Source organism: Equus przewalskii, chromosome X, assembly GCF_037783145.1.
Source record: "Equus przewalskii isolate Varuska chromosome X, EquPr2, whole genome shotgun sequence".
Classification (NCBI taxonomy): Eukaryota; Metazoa; Chordata; class Mammalia; order Perissodactyla; family Equidae; genus Equus; species Equus przewalskii.
The window spans coordinates 55968302-55986915 of record NC_091863.1 but is presented as its reverse complement, the minus strand read 5'-3'; the positions used below and the strand labels follow the sequence as shown (position 1 = coordinate 55986915).

Below are 18614 nucleotides of genomic sequence, written 5' to 3'. Positions count from 1 at the left end.
TCTCTCTATCCTGATTTTAATATACTAAATCTTTCCTCCTTTTTTTGTTTTTTTTCCCTTGGTCCGTCTAGCTAAAGATTTCTCAGTTTTGTTGATCTTTATTTTCAGAGACACAAATTTTAGTTTGATTCGTTTTCTCTATTGTTTTTCTATTCTCTATTTTATTTCTGTCTCCTCTAATCTTTATTATTTTTTTCCTTCTCCTTCCTTTCAGTTTAGTTTGCTCCTTTTTTCATTGTCTTAAGGTGGAAGGTTTAGTTACTGATTTGAGATCTTTTGTAATACAAGCGTTAAATTTGTCTTTAAGCTCTGTTTCAGCTGCATCCCATAAGTTTTGGTATGTTGTGTTTTCATTTTCATTTATCTGAGTGTTTTCTAATTTTCCTTGTGATTTCTTTCTTAACCCACTGGTTATTTAGGGGTATGTTGTCTAATTTCCACGTTTGTAAATTTCACAAATTTCCTTCTGTTACTGATTTCTAATTTAATTTCATTGTAGTCAGAGAACATACTTTGTCTGATTTCAATTCTTTTCAATTGATTAAGAGAGCGACAAACTAAGCTGTAGAGAGCTAGACATTTAACAGAGATAACCAGGGAAAGAGATAGCAAAGAACCTCCCAGGTCATCAGTATTTTTATGGCTCTTCTTATGTATCACTATTGCTTTCTAAAAGGATTTTACCAGTTTACATTGCTGCTAGCTACTCATGAGTCTACTAACTTCATTGTAACCACTTTATCTTGGGTGTTACATTTAATATGTGGTTTATAATTCTGCAGAGTATGTTTATTATTCATTGTGCTATAAAATACTTTACAGAGGAACAGAAATAAATTTGGGGAGGGGTTAAACAACAGAAATTTATTTCTTGTTGTTCTGGAGGCTGGGAACTCAAAGATCAAGGTCTGAAGTTTTGGTTTCTGGTGAAGTTGCTTTTCTTGAATTGCAGACAGCTGCCTTCTCTCTGTAACCTCACACAGTGGAGAAAGAGAAAGAGTGTGTACATGTATGAGCAAGCAAACTCTGGTCTCTCTTCCTCTTTTTTTATTGGGGTAACATTGCTTTATAACATTATATAAATTTCAGGTGTACATCATTATATTTCAACTTCTGTATACACTACATCACGTTCACCCTCCCCACTGGTAGTCACCAGTCTGTTCTCTGTGTCTGTGTTTGTTGTTGTTTGTTCATTTGTTTTTATCTTCTACATCTGAGTGGAATCATATGATATTTGTCTTTCTCCGTCTGACTTATTTTGCTTAGCCTAATACCCTCAAAGTCCATCCATGTTGTTGCATATGGCAAGATTTCATCTTTTTTATGGCTCAGTAGTATTCTGTTGTGTATTATATATACCACATCTCCTTTATCCATTCATCTATCCATGGGCAGTTAGATTATTTTCAAGTCTTGACTATTGTAAATAATGCTGCAGTGGACATGGAAGTACATATATCTTTTCCAATTAGTGTTTTTATGTTCTCTGGATAAATAGCTGGATCATATGGTAGTTCTATTTTTAATTTTTGGAGGCATCTTCATACTGTTTTCCATAGTGGCTGCACCAATTTCCATTCCCACCAGTAGTGTACAAGGGTTCCCTTTTTTCCACATCCTTTCCAACACTTGTTATTTCTTTTCTTATTAATTATAGCCATTCTGATGGGTGTGGGGTGATATCTTGTTGTAGTTTTGATTTGCATTTCCCTAATTAGTAATGTTAAACAACTTTTCATGTGCCTGTTGAGCATCTGTATATCTTCTTTGGAAAAATGTCTGTTCAGATCCTTCACCCATTTTTTAATTGGGTTGTTTGTTTTACTGTTGAGTTGTATGAGTTCTTTATATATTTTGGATATTAACCCCTTATTGGATATATGATTTGCAAATATCTTCTCCCAGTTGGTAGGTTGTCTTTTCACTTTGTTGATGGTTTTCTTTGCTGTGCAGAAGCTTTTTAGTTTGATTTAGTCCCATTTGTTTATTTTTGCTTTTGTTTCCTTGCCTGAGTAGACATATCCAAAAAGGTACTGCTAAGACTGATGTCAAAGAGCATACTGCCTATGTTTTCTAGGAGTTTTATTGTATTGCTGGTAAATTTCTCCCTTTAGGTCTGTTAACAGTTGCTTTATATATTTTGGTGCTCCTATGTTAGGTGCATATATATTAATAAATGTTATGTCTTCTTGATTGATTGTCCCCTTTATCATTATATCTTTGTTTCTTGTTAACTTTTTTGGCTTGAAGTCTTTTTTGTCTGTTATAACTGTAGCTACACCCACTTTCTTCTGGTTGCCGTTTGCTTGGAGTATCATGTTCCATCCCTTCACTTTGATCCTATGTTTTGTCTTCAGAGCTGAGATGGGTCTCCTGGAGGCAGAATATTGTTGGGTCTGTTTTTTAATCCATCCATCCACTCTGTGTCTTTTGATTGTTGAATTCAACCCATTAACATTTAATTTCTGATAGGAGGGCTTAATACTGCCATTTTATCTTTTGTTTTCTGGTTGCTCTATACTTCCATTGTTTCTTTTTTCTTGTGTTTCTGTGAATTCCATTTGCTGGTTTTCTGTGATGTTTTTCTGAGTTTCCTCTTTTTTATGTTTTGTGACTCTGCTCTGAATTTTTATTTTGTGGTTACCATGAGGTCTGTATAAAAGGTCTTGTAGATAAGATAGTCCTTTTTCTGCTGATAGCATCTAATCTTTGTTTGCCTATGCAGGTTCTGTCCTTTCCTCTTCCTTTTCTATATTTTTGCTGTCACAAATTATCCCTTTTTGTATTGTGAGTTTGTTACCAAATCAAAGTGGTTATAGTTATTTTTAATGCTTTCTTTCTCTTTAACTTTAATGTTATAATTATGTGTTTACTAACCTATTCTGATATATAGAGTTGCAGTTTTCGGATTATGTCTATTTATCTCCTTGCTCAAAGCTTTGTATACCTTTTCCTTTTTGTTTCAGGTAGGAGGGCTCCTTTCAACATTTCTTATAGGGCAGGTCTAGTGGTGATGAACTCCTTCAGCTTTTGTTTGTCTGGGAAAGCCTTTATTTCTCCTTCATATCTGAAAGATAACTTTGTGTTATAGAGTATTCTTGGCTGACAGTTTTTTTCTTTCAATATTTTGAATATATCTTTTCACTCTCTCCTGGCCTGTAGAGTTTCTGCTGAGAAATCTGATGATAGATTAATGGGGTTCCCTTCTAAGTTATTTTTTTTTTCCTAGCTGCCTTTGATATTTTTTCCTTGTCATTGACTTTTGATAGTTTTATTATGATGTGTTTTGAGGATCTTTTTATGTTGAGATAATTGGGTATTCTGTTAGTTTCATGGACTTGCATATCCAGTTCCTTCCCCCAGTTTGGGAGGTTCTCAGCTATTGTTTCTTTAAATAAACTCTCCGTTCCCTTCTCTGTTTCTTCTCCTTCTGGGATACCCATTATCCTTATCTTGCCCTTTCTAATGGAGTTGGATAATTCTTGTAGAATTCCTACATTTTTTAAAAATCTTAGTTCTCTCTCCTCTTCTACCTTCATGATTTTTAGGTTTCTAGCTTCAAGCTTGCTAATTTTCTCTTCTATATGATCTGCTCTGTTTCCAGTGCTTTCTAATGTATTCTTCATCTCATTTATTGAGTTCTTCAGCTCCAGAATTTCTGTTTGGTTCTTTTTTAGAGTTTCAATCTCTTGGATAAAGTATTCCTTCTGTTCATTGATTTTATTCCTGAGCTCATTGAACTGCCTTTCTGAGTTTTCTTGTAGCTCATTGAGTTTCTTCATGACCGCTATTTTGAATTCTTTGTCAGTTAGATCACAATCTTCCATGAGTTCATGGTTGGTTTCTGAAGAGCTGTTATTTTCTTTTTGTGATACTGTGTTACCAGGGCTTTTTATGGTTTTTGCTGAGTTATTCTTCTGCTGACTCATTTGTTGTAGCAAACACTTTTCTTCTTAAGTATAGCTTGCTTTGTTTTGATTCAGACTTTTCAACCAATTGAAGATTAGAGGCCTTTCTGTTGTTTTTCAGTAGGTGGTGCTATAGCACTCACTAGTTTTTGGTTTCTCTTACCTGAGCTGCCTCTGGCTATATTTGAGGATCTGCAAAGTCCACCCTCCACCTCCTCTATTTGGAGTATCACAGTACTCTCATCTTTGCCACCTGTGCCTCTGGAGGTCACTGATGCCTTGCTGTTGCTGGTTCATTGCAGTCACCGGCTTCATTGCCAGGGGCACAGGGATGGCTGACACCTCTGCTGCATCTGAAATCACCTAGGTTGGAAGCTCTGCTGCTGTGGTGGGAGGAATAGGAGAGTAAGGAGGGAGCCGGGTTTGTGGGGCACCATCTCTGCTGTTGCCTGTCACCTTGTGGCCCAGGCACTGCTGCAGTTGGGGTATCAGAGTCATGTGCATGCCTCTGCTGCTGCTACTAGGCTCTAAGCTGTGGCCAGGGGCCTGGGATCATGGGGCTCTGCCTCTGTTGCTGCTGTGCTCCTCATGACTGCGGGTGCCACCACAGCCGACTGGCCAGAGTCAATGTGTGCCTCTGCTGCTGCTCACTTGGTTCTCTGGGTCTGGGGGTGGCTGGCTCAACTGTCACAGCCAGGGGTCCAGAGTCTTAGGCCCCACCTCTGCCGTTCTCCTATTTCACCTCCTCTCTGTGCTCCATTCTACCCACCTTCGTATGTGCTGATATGTGGATCTCTCTGATGTCCTGGTATTTTGGGCAATGTAGCCTTTGTTAGGTTATGGGTGTTTTATGCACTGTATATTGAAGGGGAGAGACAAAGGGATCTTCTCATGCCACCATAATGATGACTCAAGATGACTTTTGATGTATGTCTTTTCTTCTGCTTTTCTCCCAAGTCACCTGGAACTTCTTTGACTCCAAAGAATGGGTCCTTTACTAGTACATATGGTCAACATCCATCTAAAGATAGTCGTCAGGGTCAATGGCAACGCCGAAGAAGGCTGGATGGAGCACTGAACAGAGTCCCAGTTGGGTTTTATCAAAAAGTATGGAAAGTTTTGCAGAAGGTGAGTATAACACATTGTAGATTTCTGTTTTCCCCCCTGAAATCTTCAGTCTTCTTGGCTGAGACATGACATGTCTGTGACATCACTGCAATTATATCAAAGTCATATGCCCATATGGACAAAACCTAGAAGGAAACATAAAAATGTAACAGTTGATTTATTTTGACATTATTGATAATTTTGTCTCTTTCCATTATTGTTGCTATGGTTTTGTTTATAAATTAGATTTCAAAAATCATCACTTCTCTGCTTTTGGCCATAGTTGGACATTGTGGGACATTGTGATACATTTTCTGCTAATCAAATGAATTTGGTGATAAAAGGCTTGCTTTCTTTGTAGCTATTGTAGAGTAGAAATGTTATTTGTAACGATGTGATCTTAATAACAAAATATCACTGTGGTAAAACAACTGTGGCATCTGGGGAGTTGGTGTAAGAAGCTGTTACCTATGTTCTTCTTGGCTAAAAACTACTAAATAAATACAGGCATAATGATGCTCATAGTCCAAACACTCCATTAGTGTGACTAATTTTCGTTTTTTCTTCAAAGGCCTAGTTTGCCAAAGACAGTTAAGGGGACATCACACCATTATGATTGTAACAGATTTAGAGGGCCAAGAAGACCATTGTACTCATTCATAGGTCTCATTCAGAATCTCTTAAGTGCCGCTTTTGCTTTATTGCCCTTGGCAAGGACCTGAAGAATGCTTCATCCAGGACCTCAAAACCTCTAGTTATGTTTCTCCCTTTAGCACACTGATATTCTTCCAGGGACAGAATCAGGTGGTCTTTTGGAAAAGTGAAAGTTGATTCCTCAGACTGTAAGCTCTGGTGATCTTTCTTCCAAAGAATACTAAAAACTTGCTTTCCTTCTATCTAACTTCAAATGCATAATGGTGACGGTTATGTATTTTATCTCTCCAGTTACACCTGGATTGTGGCACTTCAATTTCACAGACATGTAGTAGGTGATGTTCTACCCCAGATACCATGGAAAATATCTTTTCCTGTCATCAGGGAGTTTAATCTATAGTTATCTCCTTAAATAGCAGCTATAATGCAAGGCCAAAACGTATTGTGATAAAGGTGAAAAACCACAAGGCTCTGAGAATATAAGAGAAGGAACATTTAAATCTGACTGGGAAGATTGGGTATTTTGTGGCAAAATCAAAACCTGGACTTGGAATCCTAATGTAGGAGGAAAAGCAAATGCCGTCTGTTTTTTATTCCATTCCTTTCAGAGTATGAATGTAACATAACCACTTTACACATATGTTTGAAGGCTAGTGATTCTCTGTACAAAGACTGTTATTTGGTATATGGAACGTGGGCTAGAAGTGTCTGGTAGAGTCAATAAACCTGTTGGATTGGAATCTTTATCTGTGGTTTAATATATAATGTTTTGATTTATTTACAATCTAAAATGGTAAGTCATTAATTTGCATTGTATTTTAATAACTGAGTGGATGGTGAGAAGGAAGATACAATATCATTCATTCATTTGGTATTTCTTGAGCATCTGCTGTGCGCTAGGCAATGTCCTAAGTGTTCACAGTGATACAGCAAAGAACAAAACAGACAACAATCTCTGTCCTTATGGAACTTAAACATTCTACTAGAGAGAGACAAACAATAAATAATAAACATAATAAGTAAGTAAATTGTATATAATGTTAAAAGATGACAAGTACTATAGAAAAAGTAGAGTGGGGTGAGGGGATCAGGAGTGCTGATAGGGGATGCTTAACTAGAAAATGTAGTAACCATGCATGTTTGATAAATGCATATCTTGAGTTTTTTCTTCAGCCTAAAAACCTTTCCGAAAGCCTGTAGTCATGCATCACTTAATGACGGGGATAGGTTCTGAGAACTGTGTCACTAAGCAATTTCATCACTGTGTGAACATCATAGAGTGTACTTACACGAACCTAGATAGTATAACCTACTACACACCTAGGCTCTATGGTTCTAATCTTATGGGACCACTGTCGTATATGCGGTCCGTTGTTGACCAAAACATCATTATGCGGTGTATGACTTGTATTTGTGGTGGTGCTATGACTTAGCGTGGTATGATCCTAGGTAGTCTCTGAATCTTTGGGGCTATCCCAGAAGGTAGACCTTCTCTATCCCTTCCACTGCCCTAAGTAGAGAATGAACCTTGGGCCTCCTGTAGTCCCACCCTCCTTCTTGCCACATAGTAATCACAACCCCTTGGCAAGGACACCTGGGCTGCAGGGCCTTTCACTGGCCTGTGATTACTCAGCATCTACCCTGTGAAGCACACTTAGAAAAACTAAATGTCTCCTTACACCTTCCGAGTTGTCAGCATATCCTTAGTGACATGTTTTTTCTGTTTTGCAGTGTCATGGACTTTCTGTGGAAGGTTTTGTGCTTCCTTCTTCAACTACTAGAGAGGTAAGATTCTGTGTTTTTCATAGTTATGCGATTGATAGCTTGTCTGGCTAAAGTATTTCAGTGATCACTTTTCAAAATAACAAATCTGTACTTTCACAAATCAACTGAACATGAAATGCACTTGAAGAAAGGAGAGACTGTTTTTTTAAAAAATAGAATGGAAATATTAGACAGTAATTATGTATCACCTTAATTATATAGGGACAGCTTCTTTTAATGGTTGATTAAGTTAGGCTGGTTTATGTGAGTGTTGTCAGAGTTGGACAGGGCAGACAAGATAGAAATCTAAGAATGAATGACTTCTCCTGTCCCTATCCTTCTCATCCCCACCTTTCGTTTTTTTGGTTTTTTTGGGTTTTTTTGAGGAAGATTAGTCCTCAGCTAACTACTGCCAGTCCTCCTCTTTTTGTTGAGGAAGCCTGGCCCTGAGCTAACATCCGTGCCCATCTTCCTCTACTTTATATGTGGGATGCCTACCACAGCATGGTGTGCCAAGCGGTGCCATGTCCGCACCCGGGATCCGGACCAGCGAACCCCGGGCCGCCGAGAAGGGGAACGTGCGAACTTAACCGCTGCGCCACCGGGCCGCCCCCCCACCTTTCTTTAGTAGGACGCTTGTAGACTATTAGATCATAAACCAGTTGTCCTTAGCTCTAACTATATGTCAGAGTAACCTGAGCTCCCATGTGCAATTTAGTGGATTAGAACCTCCAGAGATGGGGCCTGAGCATCTGTACTTTAAACAAAAAATCCTTAGAATGATTCTGATTTATAACCATGATTGAAAAACATTGTCATGAATGACAGATATAGATTATCAAGCACTTTTGTATTTCGCCTTTTACCCAATCACACAGAAATTATAAAGAAATATCTTTTTTACAAAATCAGCAAAGGAGCTAGAATTAGCAAGCTAGGAATAGTAAGCTTGGACAGAAAATTCTCAAAAATGCTGGAGTTGTCGCAGATAATGGTGGCTGGAGGGGCAGATTCGGAAAGCTAATCCCATGCTTCAGGCCTTCACTCTTGCCTACAGGCCTTTTCTCTAACAAAGAACATTGTGTCCTCTATTTGTCTTTTCTCTGCCTTTAAGCAAGATTGAAATTCTAGTAGAATTAATAGTAATATATATCTGAATGCTACATTTAAGAGTCCTTAAGGCACCTTCACACATTCTTTAATTTGGTCTTCAACACAACTATGTGAAATAGCTAAGGAATGGATTGTAGTTCCTGATTTAACAGATAAGGAAACATATTTAGAGAGGTGAATTGTCCAAGGTCATAGAACTAGTAACTGACAAAGACAGTACTTGAACCCAGCTCTTCAGACTCCAAATCTACATTGCTGCCCTAAAGTATATACTCAATACAATTTTACCAAAAATTATTCCTCAATCCCCTTTACCCTAAAATAATTTTATATTTTTTCATGCCCATTTTAATCTAAACAGTATATAAATGTTTTAAATAATTCTAATCATCATGTATATACAATTTTTTTTTTTAAAGATTTTATTTTTTCCTTTTTCTCCCCAAAGCCCCCCGGTGCATAGTTGTGTATTCTTCGTTGTGGGTTCTTCTAGTTGTGGCATGTGGGACGCTGCCTCATCGTGGTCTGATGAGCAGTGCCATGTCCGCGCCCAGGATTCAAACTAACAAAACACTGGGCCGCCTGCTGCAGAGCGCGTGAACTTAACCACTCGGCCACGGGGCCAGCCCCCCATGTATATACAATTTTAAGTTCTACTTACATCTTTCCTTTATCCACAGTCATCATATTTATTCTTTTAAGTGACTCTATAAAAACTCATGAAGTTGCTGTACCATGATATGCCATTAATTTACACAACCATTCCCATGTCTAAGTTATTTCTAGTTTTACACTTGCGACTAATACTACTATAAACATTCTTGCACATAAGGCTTTTTTCCTGTCTTGAATTATTTCTTTAGGATGAACTTCCAGAAATAGGATTAAGGTTAGAAGGCATTGACACTTTTATGACTCTTGTTATACATTGCCAGATTGCCTTTGAAAAAGACTGAACCAATTTGCTCACTGAATTACTTTAAAGGAGACCATAGAAACACTCTTGGCTACCGCATTTTTCTGCCTTTCAGAATAGGTGATTGATGTCTCTTGGATGATGGGCTCTTAGGATGTGATTTTCTTTTTCTCTATCACAGATGACTCCAGGCGAGATTAAATTCTCTGTTCATGTGGAGTCGGTTCTGAATCGTGTACCTCAGCCAGAGTACCGCCAGCTTCTGGTTGAAGCCATCCTTGTACTCACCATGATGGCAGATATTGAAATTCATAGTATCGGAAGCATCATTGCTGTGGAAAAAATAGTGCACATTGCCAATGACTTGTTCGTTCAAGAACAGGTAGGCAAACCTGTTGTTTTCTCACAGGGGATCTGACACTAACCTGACTGCATTCAGAGCTCTTCATGAAGCCGAGATCACTTTCTTCTGCCTTCTTCCTCATAGCTCTTTTCTGGGCTCCCTTTGTAGTAGCTGTGAGCTGTGTTTGCAAAAGAAGTAGGCTGCGGATGAACTCTGTCCTTCAGTATGTATATTGTCGTTGTGTTAGATGAAAAAGTTGCCTAGAACTCAGGGGGCTTTTATGCTTTTCATCATATTTCAAACTTCTTATCACACTACTTTTTGTAGCAATAAAGACTTAATGAAAGACTATTGGGTAACATATCCTTTCTGGACTATTAGGGGAAAGAGAAGTTTTGGTTTGTTTTGTTTTGCTTTTGCTTTTGTTACTTAGCTATAGGAAAATATTAAAGTGAAACTTTTAATTCCACATTTTTAAATTTTCTTAATAAATCATCTTCCAGGAAATTAACCACATTTAAAAAATACAAACTATTTATTGAAAGCTTTCCAAATGTTTACTAGATTAAGGGTAGGGACACATAAGATGAAGGACATGCACCGTTGTCAAGCAGAAAGTCTCTAAAACATGTAATAGGTGTTTCATTCCATTAGGCACTGAGGGGGACTGCAAAAGAAATTAAAAGCATCCTGGATTTTCTAAGACAGTCCTAATTCCTAATTTTAAATTTTCAGGATTGCTGTTAGTCCTTGTATCAGAAAATGTGATCCCTTTCAGGCATAGACTCTAACTTGGAAAGCTAATGGTCCACTTGAATTAAGTCAACTTAGAAAGAAATAACGATCAAATACAAAATAAAATAATACACGCTGAAATCAGTAGCACTAGAAAGATTCAGACCAAAGTCGCTCTAGGTTGATTTGTAAGTATTAACATTTGACTCTTAACAGGCACGACTCATTTAATTATTATATTTGACTTTCAAATACTCTAAATGATTAAACTTTAAAAATAATTTAATATGATTTGGGGATCTAGTGAAAAATGCATGTATAGAAACTCATATTCACTGTTTTGTGTATAGCTCCGATCCCTTCCTAGCTAAATAGCCTAAGATCCAACTAGTTGGTGATGGGGAGAAGGCTCTGAGTTATCCTAATCAGGACTTCAATTAGTAGGATTAGTAATTTTTCCTTTCCCCTGTGTTCCCCCACCCTTGAATACCAAACAGAAAACCCTCGGTGCAGATGATATCATGTTGGCAAAGGATCCTGCGTCTGGCATCTGTACTCTCCTGTATGACAGTGCACCCAGTGGCAGATTTGGCACCATGACCTACCTCTCCAAGGCAGCCGCCACCTACGTTCAGGAGTTCCTGCCCCACAGCATCTGTGCCATGCAATGAGGCCTTTGGGCCCTGGCTGCTGGGAGCTTTTTGACAGCCTGTTCCTGCCTTGGTTGATTGTGCATGTAACTGAAATGCAATGACCTGATCACTCCCACCCTGCCCCTTTCCATCCCATCTCTCTCAAGAAGAGCGAACTTTTCTGATAAACTAACTGCTTTGGAAGAAATGAACCCTTGCCTGGAGGCATATGCTCACCCAGGCACTTCATCGTGGGCCTTAATTCTCTCATGGCTCATAAAAGTTTGCATGTGTTTTTATTCTCTAGATCTGTTACCAACTTAGTTTTCTAACTCCTGTTTGGGGAGCAGGTATTAATAATAACTTATTCCTAAAGTTTGGTTTTTCTGATGTGTGGTTTCATTGTGTGACTGAGTGGTGGGTGCTTTGGGACATTATTTTAAGTGAGTAAACCCTAAATTGTTGGATTTTATGCTGCTATAAATTGGAAATATTTTATTCTAAGTGCCTTTTCTTAGAAGAGAGTACTGGATCCTGGTTCCCTTCTTTACTCACATGTTGCCTCACACTGAGTGATGAACTCCTTTCTGTGTAAAATTATTGTCTCTGCTTTTGCCTTCTCTGTATCTGCACACGTAATTCCTACTCTCCCTTTGGTGAAATATCGAAAAATGCAAGTGCAGTGTGTATATTTAAGTATTTAACACTTGAAATCACATTTTATGAAGATGGCTACTGCTCAGAGATGTGTTTGTAGCAGAAAATGCAGAATAATCCAGAGAAATGGAGCCAGGAGCCCAATTCCAGAGAAGGGGGAAGAAGAGAAGATGCCTAGGTAGTGTCTTACAGCGAGGAAGCAGAGGGGGAGTCAGGTGGGTTAGCGCCCTGAAGAGCACTTTGCGCACCCACTCCTTGCCTCTGAAGAGCAGGCCAACACACAATACAGGGAATAATTGAAGCCTCCGTCTTTGTCAGACAGGAACCCAGCAGTCTGCTCTATAGCTACTTTACTGAGCACTCCTTCCTTGTGCTCACCTGGTCTCTGTCTCACTCACCTATTCACTTTCTACAGCATCCAACCACCCCCCGCCAGCTCCCTGCCCTCCCATCTATTCTTAAACTCTCTCACTTACATTTTCACTTCCCGATTCTAGTGTTCATATCTATGTATATCTTGGTATCTGTGGGCATATATCTGTTTCTTGTAAACACCTGCATTTGTGTGTGTATCTAAGCATACATGGGATTTTTCTGAATGTAAGTACTTTGATATGTTTGTATATCTAGCTGTATCTATATTTGACAGACTGAGTAGGTAAATATGAGTGTTGTGGGGTGGGGGGTGGCAGGGAGGTGAGTGTGGCACAAACATTCAGTCCATAGCACTTTTCTTCTCCTGATTTGTGTGTAAAGACTCTATTAATTTCCCTGTTTGCACTTAGATAACTTCCTACTTCAATCACCTCCTTTCCCTCAAATTTTTCTCCAAGAATGGGGATCGGGCTGGTGGACTCCCTAGACAACTCTTACAGGGCCAGTGACAGTCTTATGAGGTCATGTGAGTAAGTGAGCATAGTAGAGTGATAGGAAACAGACACTGGAAATGAAGAGAGGATGGTCAGCCTTTTCAATATCTCTCTTAGAGCAAATGAAAACACACAGTAAGTAGCTTTCTGATTTTCTGGTCACTTATAAAGATAATTTACAACCTGTCCTGAAACTGTTTGTCTTTTCACTGGCTGCAAGTTTACCCCAACCACAGGGAGTGCCACAGGGGAAAGCCACCACTCCCTTCCATGCAAATTTGCATAAAATGACACTGATGGCTGCATTTCTCTGGGTTTACTAAGTTGTCAATCACTATGCTTCCCATACAATGCTATTTCACTTTTAAAGCAACTTTTTAGAAAACTTAATTCATATTTTGTTCATTTTAAGCATGTGATACTAAAAGACATGTTGGACTTTTTTTAAAAGCACTTATGTTTTGAAAATAGAATAAAAAATTAGAATTTCCAATTAAATCATGTCTGGTGCCACTGAGTAAAACTTTGTGTTTTTGTGATTGGAGTTTATTTCATGGCTGTTTTACATACTCCAGTTATACAGTACAGTCGAAGCTCATTAATTGGGTCAAAGTAGAACAATATTAATATATAAATCATATATTATACATTATATAATGTTATATAATATATGTAAAGAAATGCAGTTTTCTCATTCAAATACATACCTGCTCAAACTAGGTTCACTAAATTCAAACAGGCTTGTTGACATCTTTAGGGAAGCTGTTCTAATGAATGAGTAAGACTGAGTTTTACTCAGCATTACAGTTGTGTGCAAATGGTGCTTCTGCACTACTGGAGGATACTTAACAACAGTTTGTTCTCCAAAGTATTATAAATATTTGGCAGGATCCTGCTTATACTACTCATTAGCCTTTTGTGTAACAAGAGTTTATCCAGCAAGGATGAACAGTCTCTACAGCCCCATCCTGGTTAATTAGGTTTTACTGCATTCTGGGAATTTTATGCAGCTGGTGAGGCAAAAGATGTTTTTCTCAGCCACAGCTCAAAAAACCTCTACCATCCCTTTTTGCACTTACCAAATACCTAGTACCTGTACTAATGCAGTGGAGATAGACACAGTGTTTTTCACATTTAGTCTTCATTTCCTAGTGAACTTGAGTGGCCTTTGGTCTTGGTTTGCCCAGGACAGTCCCCATTTTTGCCTGTTGTCCTGGCATAATTATTAATACCACTCTCTATCATTCTCCAAAGTGTCCCAGTTTGGGTGATATAGTTGCCCTATATTTAGCAGAAATCTGATTTCTTTTAAGGCTAGGCCTGAAAGCCAAGGACCTGTTCTCAAACCACTAGCTGCACTCTTGCAATAGTGATGTGGGAGTGAGGATAACAGTGGGGGGAGATTTTCCCCCAAATTAAGGAATATTTGGCATAATAGCTCTTAAAACAAATAATCACTATTTGAGTGCTTACTAAATGCCAGACATTGTTGTACAGGCACTTGGCATAGACCATCTTATTCTATCTTCACAATCATCAAGTGATATAGATACTGTTGTCATCCCCATCTTACAGATGAGGGAACTGAGGCACTGAGTGTTTAAGCAAATTGTTCAAGACCACAGCTAGTAAGTGGTAGAGTTGGAATTTGAGCCCAAGCAGTCTATCTGGAGTTCCCATTCTCGACAATGACATTCTCCAAGGAAAAGACATTAGGCAGTGGTGTGAAGATAAGGACCAGTCTGTTCAGTACAGGTGAGGCTCTGACTTCAAGTCCTCTGACTGCAAATCTAGTGCTTTGGGAAGGGCTTTCTTCCCAACTTCAGTGGGGATTAAGCATGTGGAAAATTGAGGTTAGGGATCTGTAGCATAGTTTGTCACATGTAACATGTCCTGTTAATCATGAACAAGGATCCAGCCTCCCTGGGGGATTTGCTTCAGGAATATGCTGGCAATTTCAGAGCCTCTTGCAACAATTTATCTTTCTCCACAGTTGAATCATCTTGCCACATTGCGTGCCAAATTAGGCTACTGTTTCCAGTTTAGAAGCAATGCTCATGTGTTGAAGTGTTCAGCTACCTGTTGCTAGATCTAAGAGAACACATAGAACAATCCATTTTCACATCATCTAATTTGGAGTCCAGATTTTAGGGTGTCAGTGGCCAGTTTTATCCTGCTCTCTTCCTTCCACTGCCTATCCATGAAAGCCCAGGACAAGTCCCTTTACCTCCTTATGTTGCCAACCCGTCACAATCTTACCTTCCGGTCAATTCCTACAGGCCCATAGACTCTTTCTCCTCTGTCTATAAACTTGTGCATTTCTCTCTTATCCTAAAAAACATTCCTGGGCTCTCACATCCCCCCAGGCTGATATACTAGCTCCTTCCTTTCACAATCAAATTACTTCAAAAAGGAAGCTACACCTGACAGTGATGGCTTCACTCTTTAACCCCGTGCAATCTGGCTTCCTCCTCTACCTTTTATTTTTTCATAGAACACCAGGAAGCTCCTAATGGCAAAAAGGGGTCTTTGACCCTTTTGCAAAACATGACATTGTTACTACCTCTCCCTTCTTGTAACCTTCTTATCCCTCCATTTCTGTGAAACTGTACTATACTTGTTCTCACTCAACTATTCCTTTTTTTGTCTTCTTTCTGGCATTTTTTCTCCTCCTAACCCCCACAAACAGACATTCTAAAAAAATTACACTCTTTTTCCTAGCTCAGAAATTCTCACCGTGGTATGGGGCAGGTTTTAAAAAGTGACATGAGGGGCCAGATCGGTGGTATAGTGGTTAAGTTTGCACACTCCACTTGGGTGGCCTGGGGTTCACAGGTTCAGATTCCAGGCACGGACCTACACACTGCTCATCAAGCCACGCTGTGGCGGCATCCCACATACAAAATAGAGGAAGACCGGCACAGATGTTAGCTCAAGGACAATCTTCCTCAAGCCAAAAGAGGAAGATTGGCAATGGATGTTAGCTCAGAGCCAATCTTCCTCAACCCCAACAAAAAAAGTGATGTGATCTGATTTACATTTTTTTTAGAAGCTCACTCTGGCGGCTGCAAAAAGAATGAATTGCAGGTCAGCAAGAGTGGAAGTAGAGACCAGTCAGATATTAAAGAAAGTCCTGCTGAGAGATGACAGGACCAAGACTGGAGTGGCGGTGGTGTGGAGGGAGAGAAGTAGATGTATTTATGCCTTAGAGGTGGAACCCATGGAAATTGCTGATGGACTGGATTTGGGCGTGAAGGAATATAAATAATTCTTTCTGGCTTAAGCAACTGGATAGATGTAGGTATTTTTACTGAGCTATGAAAGATGGGGAAGGGGCAGAAAAGACTTGGATGGGGAAATCAGGAGTTTGGTTTGAAAATGTTAAGTTAGACATGACTATTAGACATCCCAGTGGAGAAAGCCGTGTTCCCTTGTCTATCTCAGCCACTCTTATGACTTTAGCTATCTCTTCTTTATGGGGGGGGGGGAGGGGGAATGGGTTAAGCACTTGCTTAACCCATTGATTTATGAAACTCAACACTTTTAACACTTTTAAAATCAGACTCATGTCCATTCTGCTTTACCCTATGAGTTCCTCCTGCTCATTTCCCTCTTCCTTATAGTGATACTGCTAGCCTTCTCTTCACCCAGACTTTAAATTTAAGAATTTTCAGTGACTCTCTTCCATCTCCCTCTCTCTCACCAATATTCAAGTACTAAGGGAGTCCTATGGGACTGACCCTGTGCAGTGTTTCTCCCTCTCTGTTCCCACTGACCCTGCCCTAGTTTATCACCATTGCTTCTTATCTGGCCCATTGCAGCACCCTCACTGCCTCTAACCTGTCAATAGGTAATCTTTCCTACACATCACTGCTGTAGATCTTTTTTAAAAAGATTTCTGTTTGATTATCTCCCCATTTCCCACAGGATGAAGTCTGTTCTCTTTAGCCTGGCATTCAAAACCCTTCATGATCTGGCCCCTTCAGCTAAACCAGACTAGAAATGTTCTCCTTTTTGTTTTTTTTTTCCTAAAGATTTTATTTTTTCTTTTTCTACCCAAAGCGCCCAAAGCCCGGTACCTAGCTGTATGGTTTTTGGGGGGGGATTTTTTGTTTTTTTAAATATTTTATTTTTTCCTTTTTCTCCCCAAAGCCCCCCGGTACATAGTTGTACATTCTTCGTTGTGGGTCCTTCTAGTTGTGGCATGTGGGACGCTGCCTCAGCGTGGTTTGATGAGCAGTGCCATGTCGGCTCCCAGGATTCAAACCAACGAAACACTGGGCCGCCTGCAGCGGAGCGCGCGAACTTAACCACTCGGCCACGGGGCCAGCCCCAGCTGTATGTTTTTTTTAGTTGTGGATCCTTGTAGCTGTGGCATATGGGACGCTGCCCTAGCATGGCTTGATGAGCGGTGCCATGTGCGTGGCGCGCCCAGGGTCCGAACCTGCAAAACCCCGGGCCGCCAAAGTGGAGCGTGCGAACCCACACGGGCCGGCCCCTCCTTTTTGTTTTTGCTTATCCTGTTGATTCTAGTCAGCGTGCCCTCCTCTGGCTCCCATCTTCACCAAGTAAACTCCTGTCCATCCAGTAGGACCCTCTCAAATGCCACCAAGTAAGAATCCTAGTTGCCATTTATTAAGTACTGGTTATTAAGTACTTAATGCTTATTTATCCAGTAATCTAAGCGTCCTACATTCATTATCTGACTCTGCATTGCATATAGTTTCTTGTGTATTAGTTTCATCTCTACAAGAATGCAAATTCCCTGAGAGCAGAGATCAGATTGTAATTCTTCTTGAGGATTGACTCCTCAGCTGTGCTGTACACTAGTTAATGTCGGATAAATGTTTGATAAATGACTGAATAATTGCAGAGCTTTGAACTAGTTGCTATGGGAAGATATAAAAGAAGCATAAGAGCTTACATTCTAGTTAAAGAACACATCATAGGGGAAAAAAAATTTCCAGAATACTGTTGAGGGAATACTAAATGGAAGATTGAACAAGGTTAGATTTAACACAAAGTCATCCTGGAGGAATCGAGGGAATATTCAAAGGCTTTAGTGTCAGGCAGAACTGGTTTTGAGTTCCTACTTTTCTGCTTGTTAAGTGTGTGATTTTGAACAGTTATTTTCTCTCTCTAAACTGCATCTGTAAAATGGGTATATTACAACCTCCTTCATAGGACTTGTAAGAATGAAATGAGATAATATATCCAAGTGCATATCACAATGCTCAATAAATGTTTAAAGAGTAAAAAGCAAGCGAGATTTTAAAGAAGGTTAAGGATATTGGATTGTCTGAGGGGTGTTAGTAGGTCTGTCCAAGTTGATGTGAGAGGTGGGGGCTTGTGCATTGGCCAGCTTGCATCAGATCATAGAGGCTGCAGGAGCCTTGGAAATACTGATGGTAATTCTAAAACTGTTTCAGGCACACTAAACGTAAAATATTTCCCTGACCCTTGTATAGCTGCAGAAGTAAAAGGAGGGAGAGAAGAGGAGCTGCAATGTCCAAATATCGCTGAAAGTATCTGCTTACACCCTTACACCACATGAATTTTCAAGGAGTAATCTGACATCATTGCTTCATTGGAATCTGACAAGCAATTTCCAGCGTACCAGCCAGGCTCTTGGGAAAGTGCTATCAGCTTTGCCAGAGTAAATTATTGAGATTGGTAATTCTTATATGGACTTGGATAATTAACGATGAAAAGCAGTTAGCTAAACTTGCGGTGCAGAATTTACTGTGTAAACTTTTCAAAACGTTTGTACCATCAATTAGTCCCCCACCCAAAAGCCCATCTGACGTAGCTAAGTGGTGCCGGGCTCTTGTTGGCTACATTGTATCCGTCTTTAAATAGTTATGTGGGCGTATTTGCAGATTGAAACAATTCATAAGGAGTTAAGGCTGCCTC

At 39.6% G+C, this 18614-nt stretch overlaps 1 protein-coding gene across 5 annotated transcripts in view; it reads left to right on the top strand.

The window, feature by feature from the left end:
- PHKA1 (phosphorylase kinase regulatory subunit alpha 1) overlaps positions 1–13199 on the top strand; it is a 110870-nt gene extending 97671 nt beyond the window's left edge. For all 5 annotated transcript variants that reach the window (XM_070605874.1, XM_070605875.1, XM_070605872.1 and 2 more), the window contains 4 exons: positions 4869–5039; positions 7404–7457; positions 9647–9847; positions 11041–13199. In XM_070605874.1, the coding sequence (XP_070461975.1) occupies positions 4869–5039; positions 7404–7457; positions 9647–9847; positions 11041–11214 (600 nt within the window). In that variant the 3' untranslated portion in view covers positions 11215–13199. The remainder of the gene's footprint in view (positions 1–4868; positions 5040–7403; positions 7458–9646; positions 9848–11040) is intronic.
- Positions 13200–18614: the final 5415 nt, after the last annotated feature.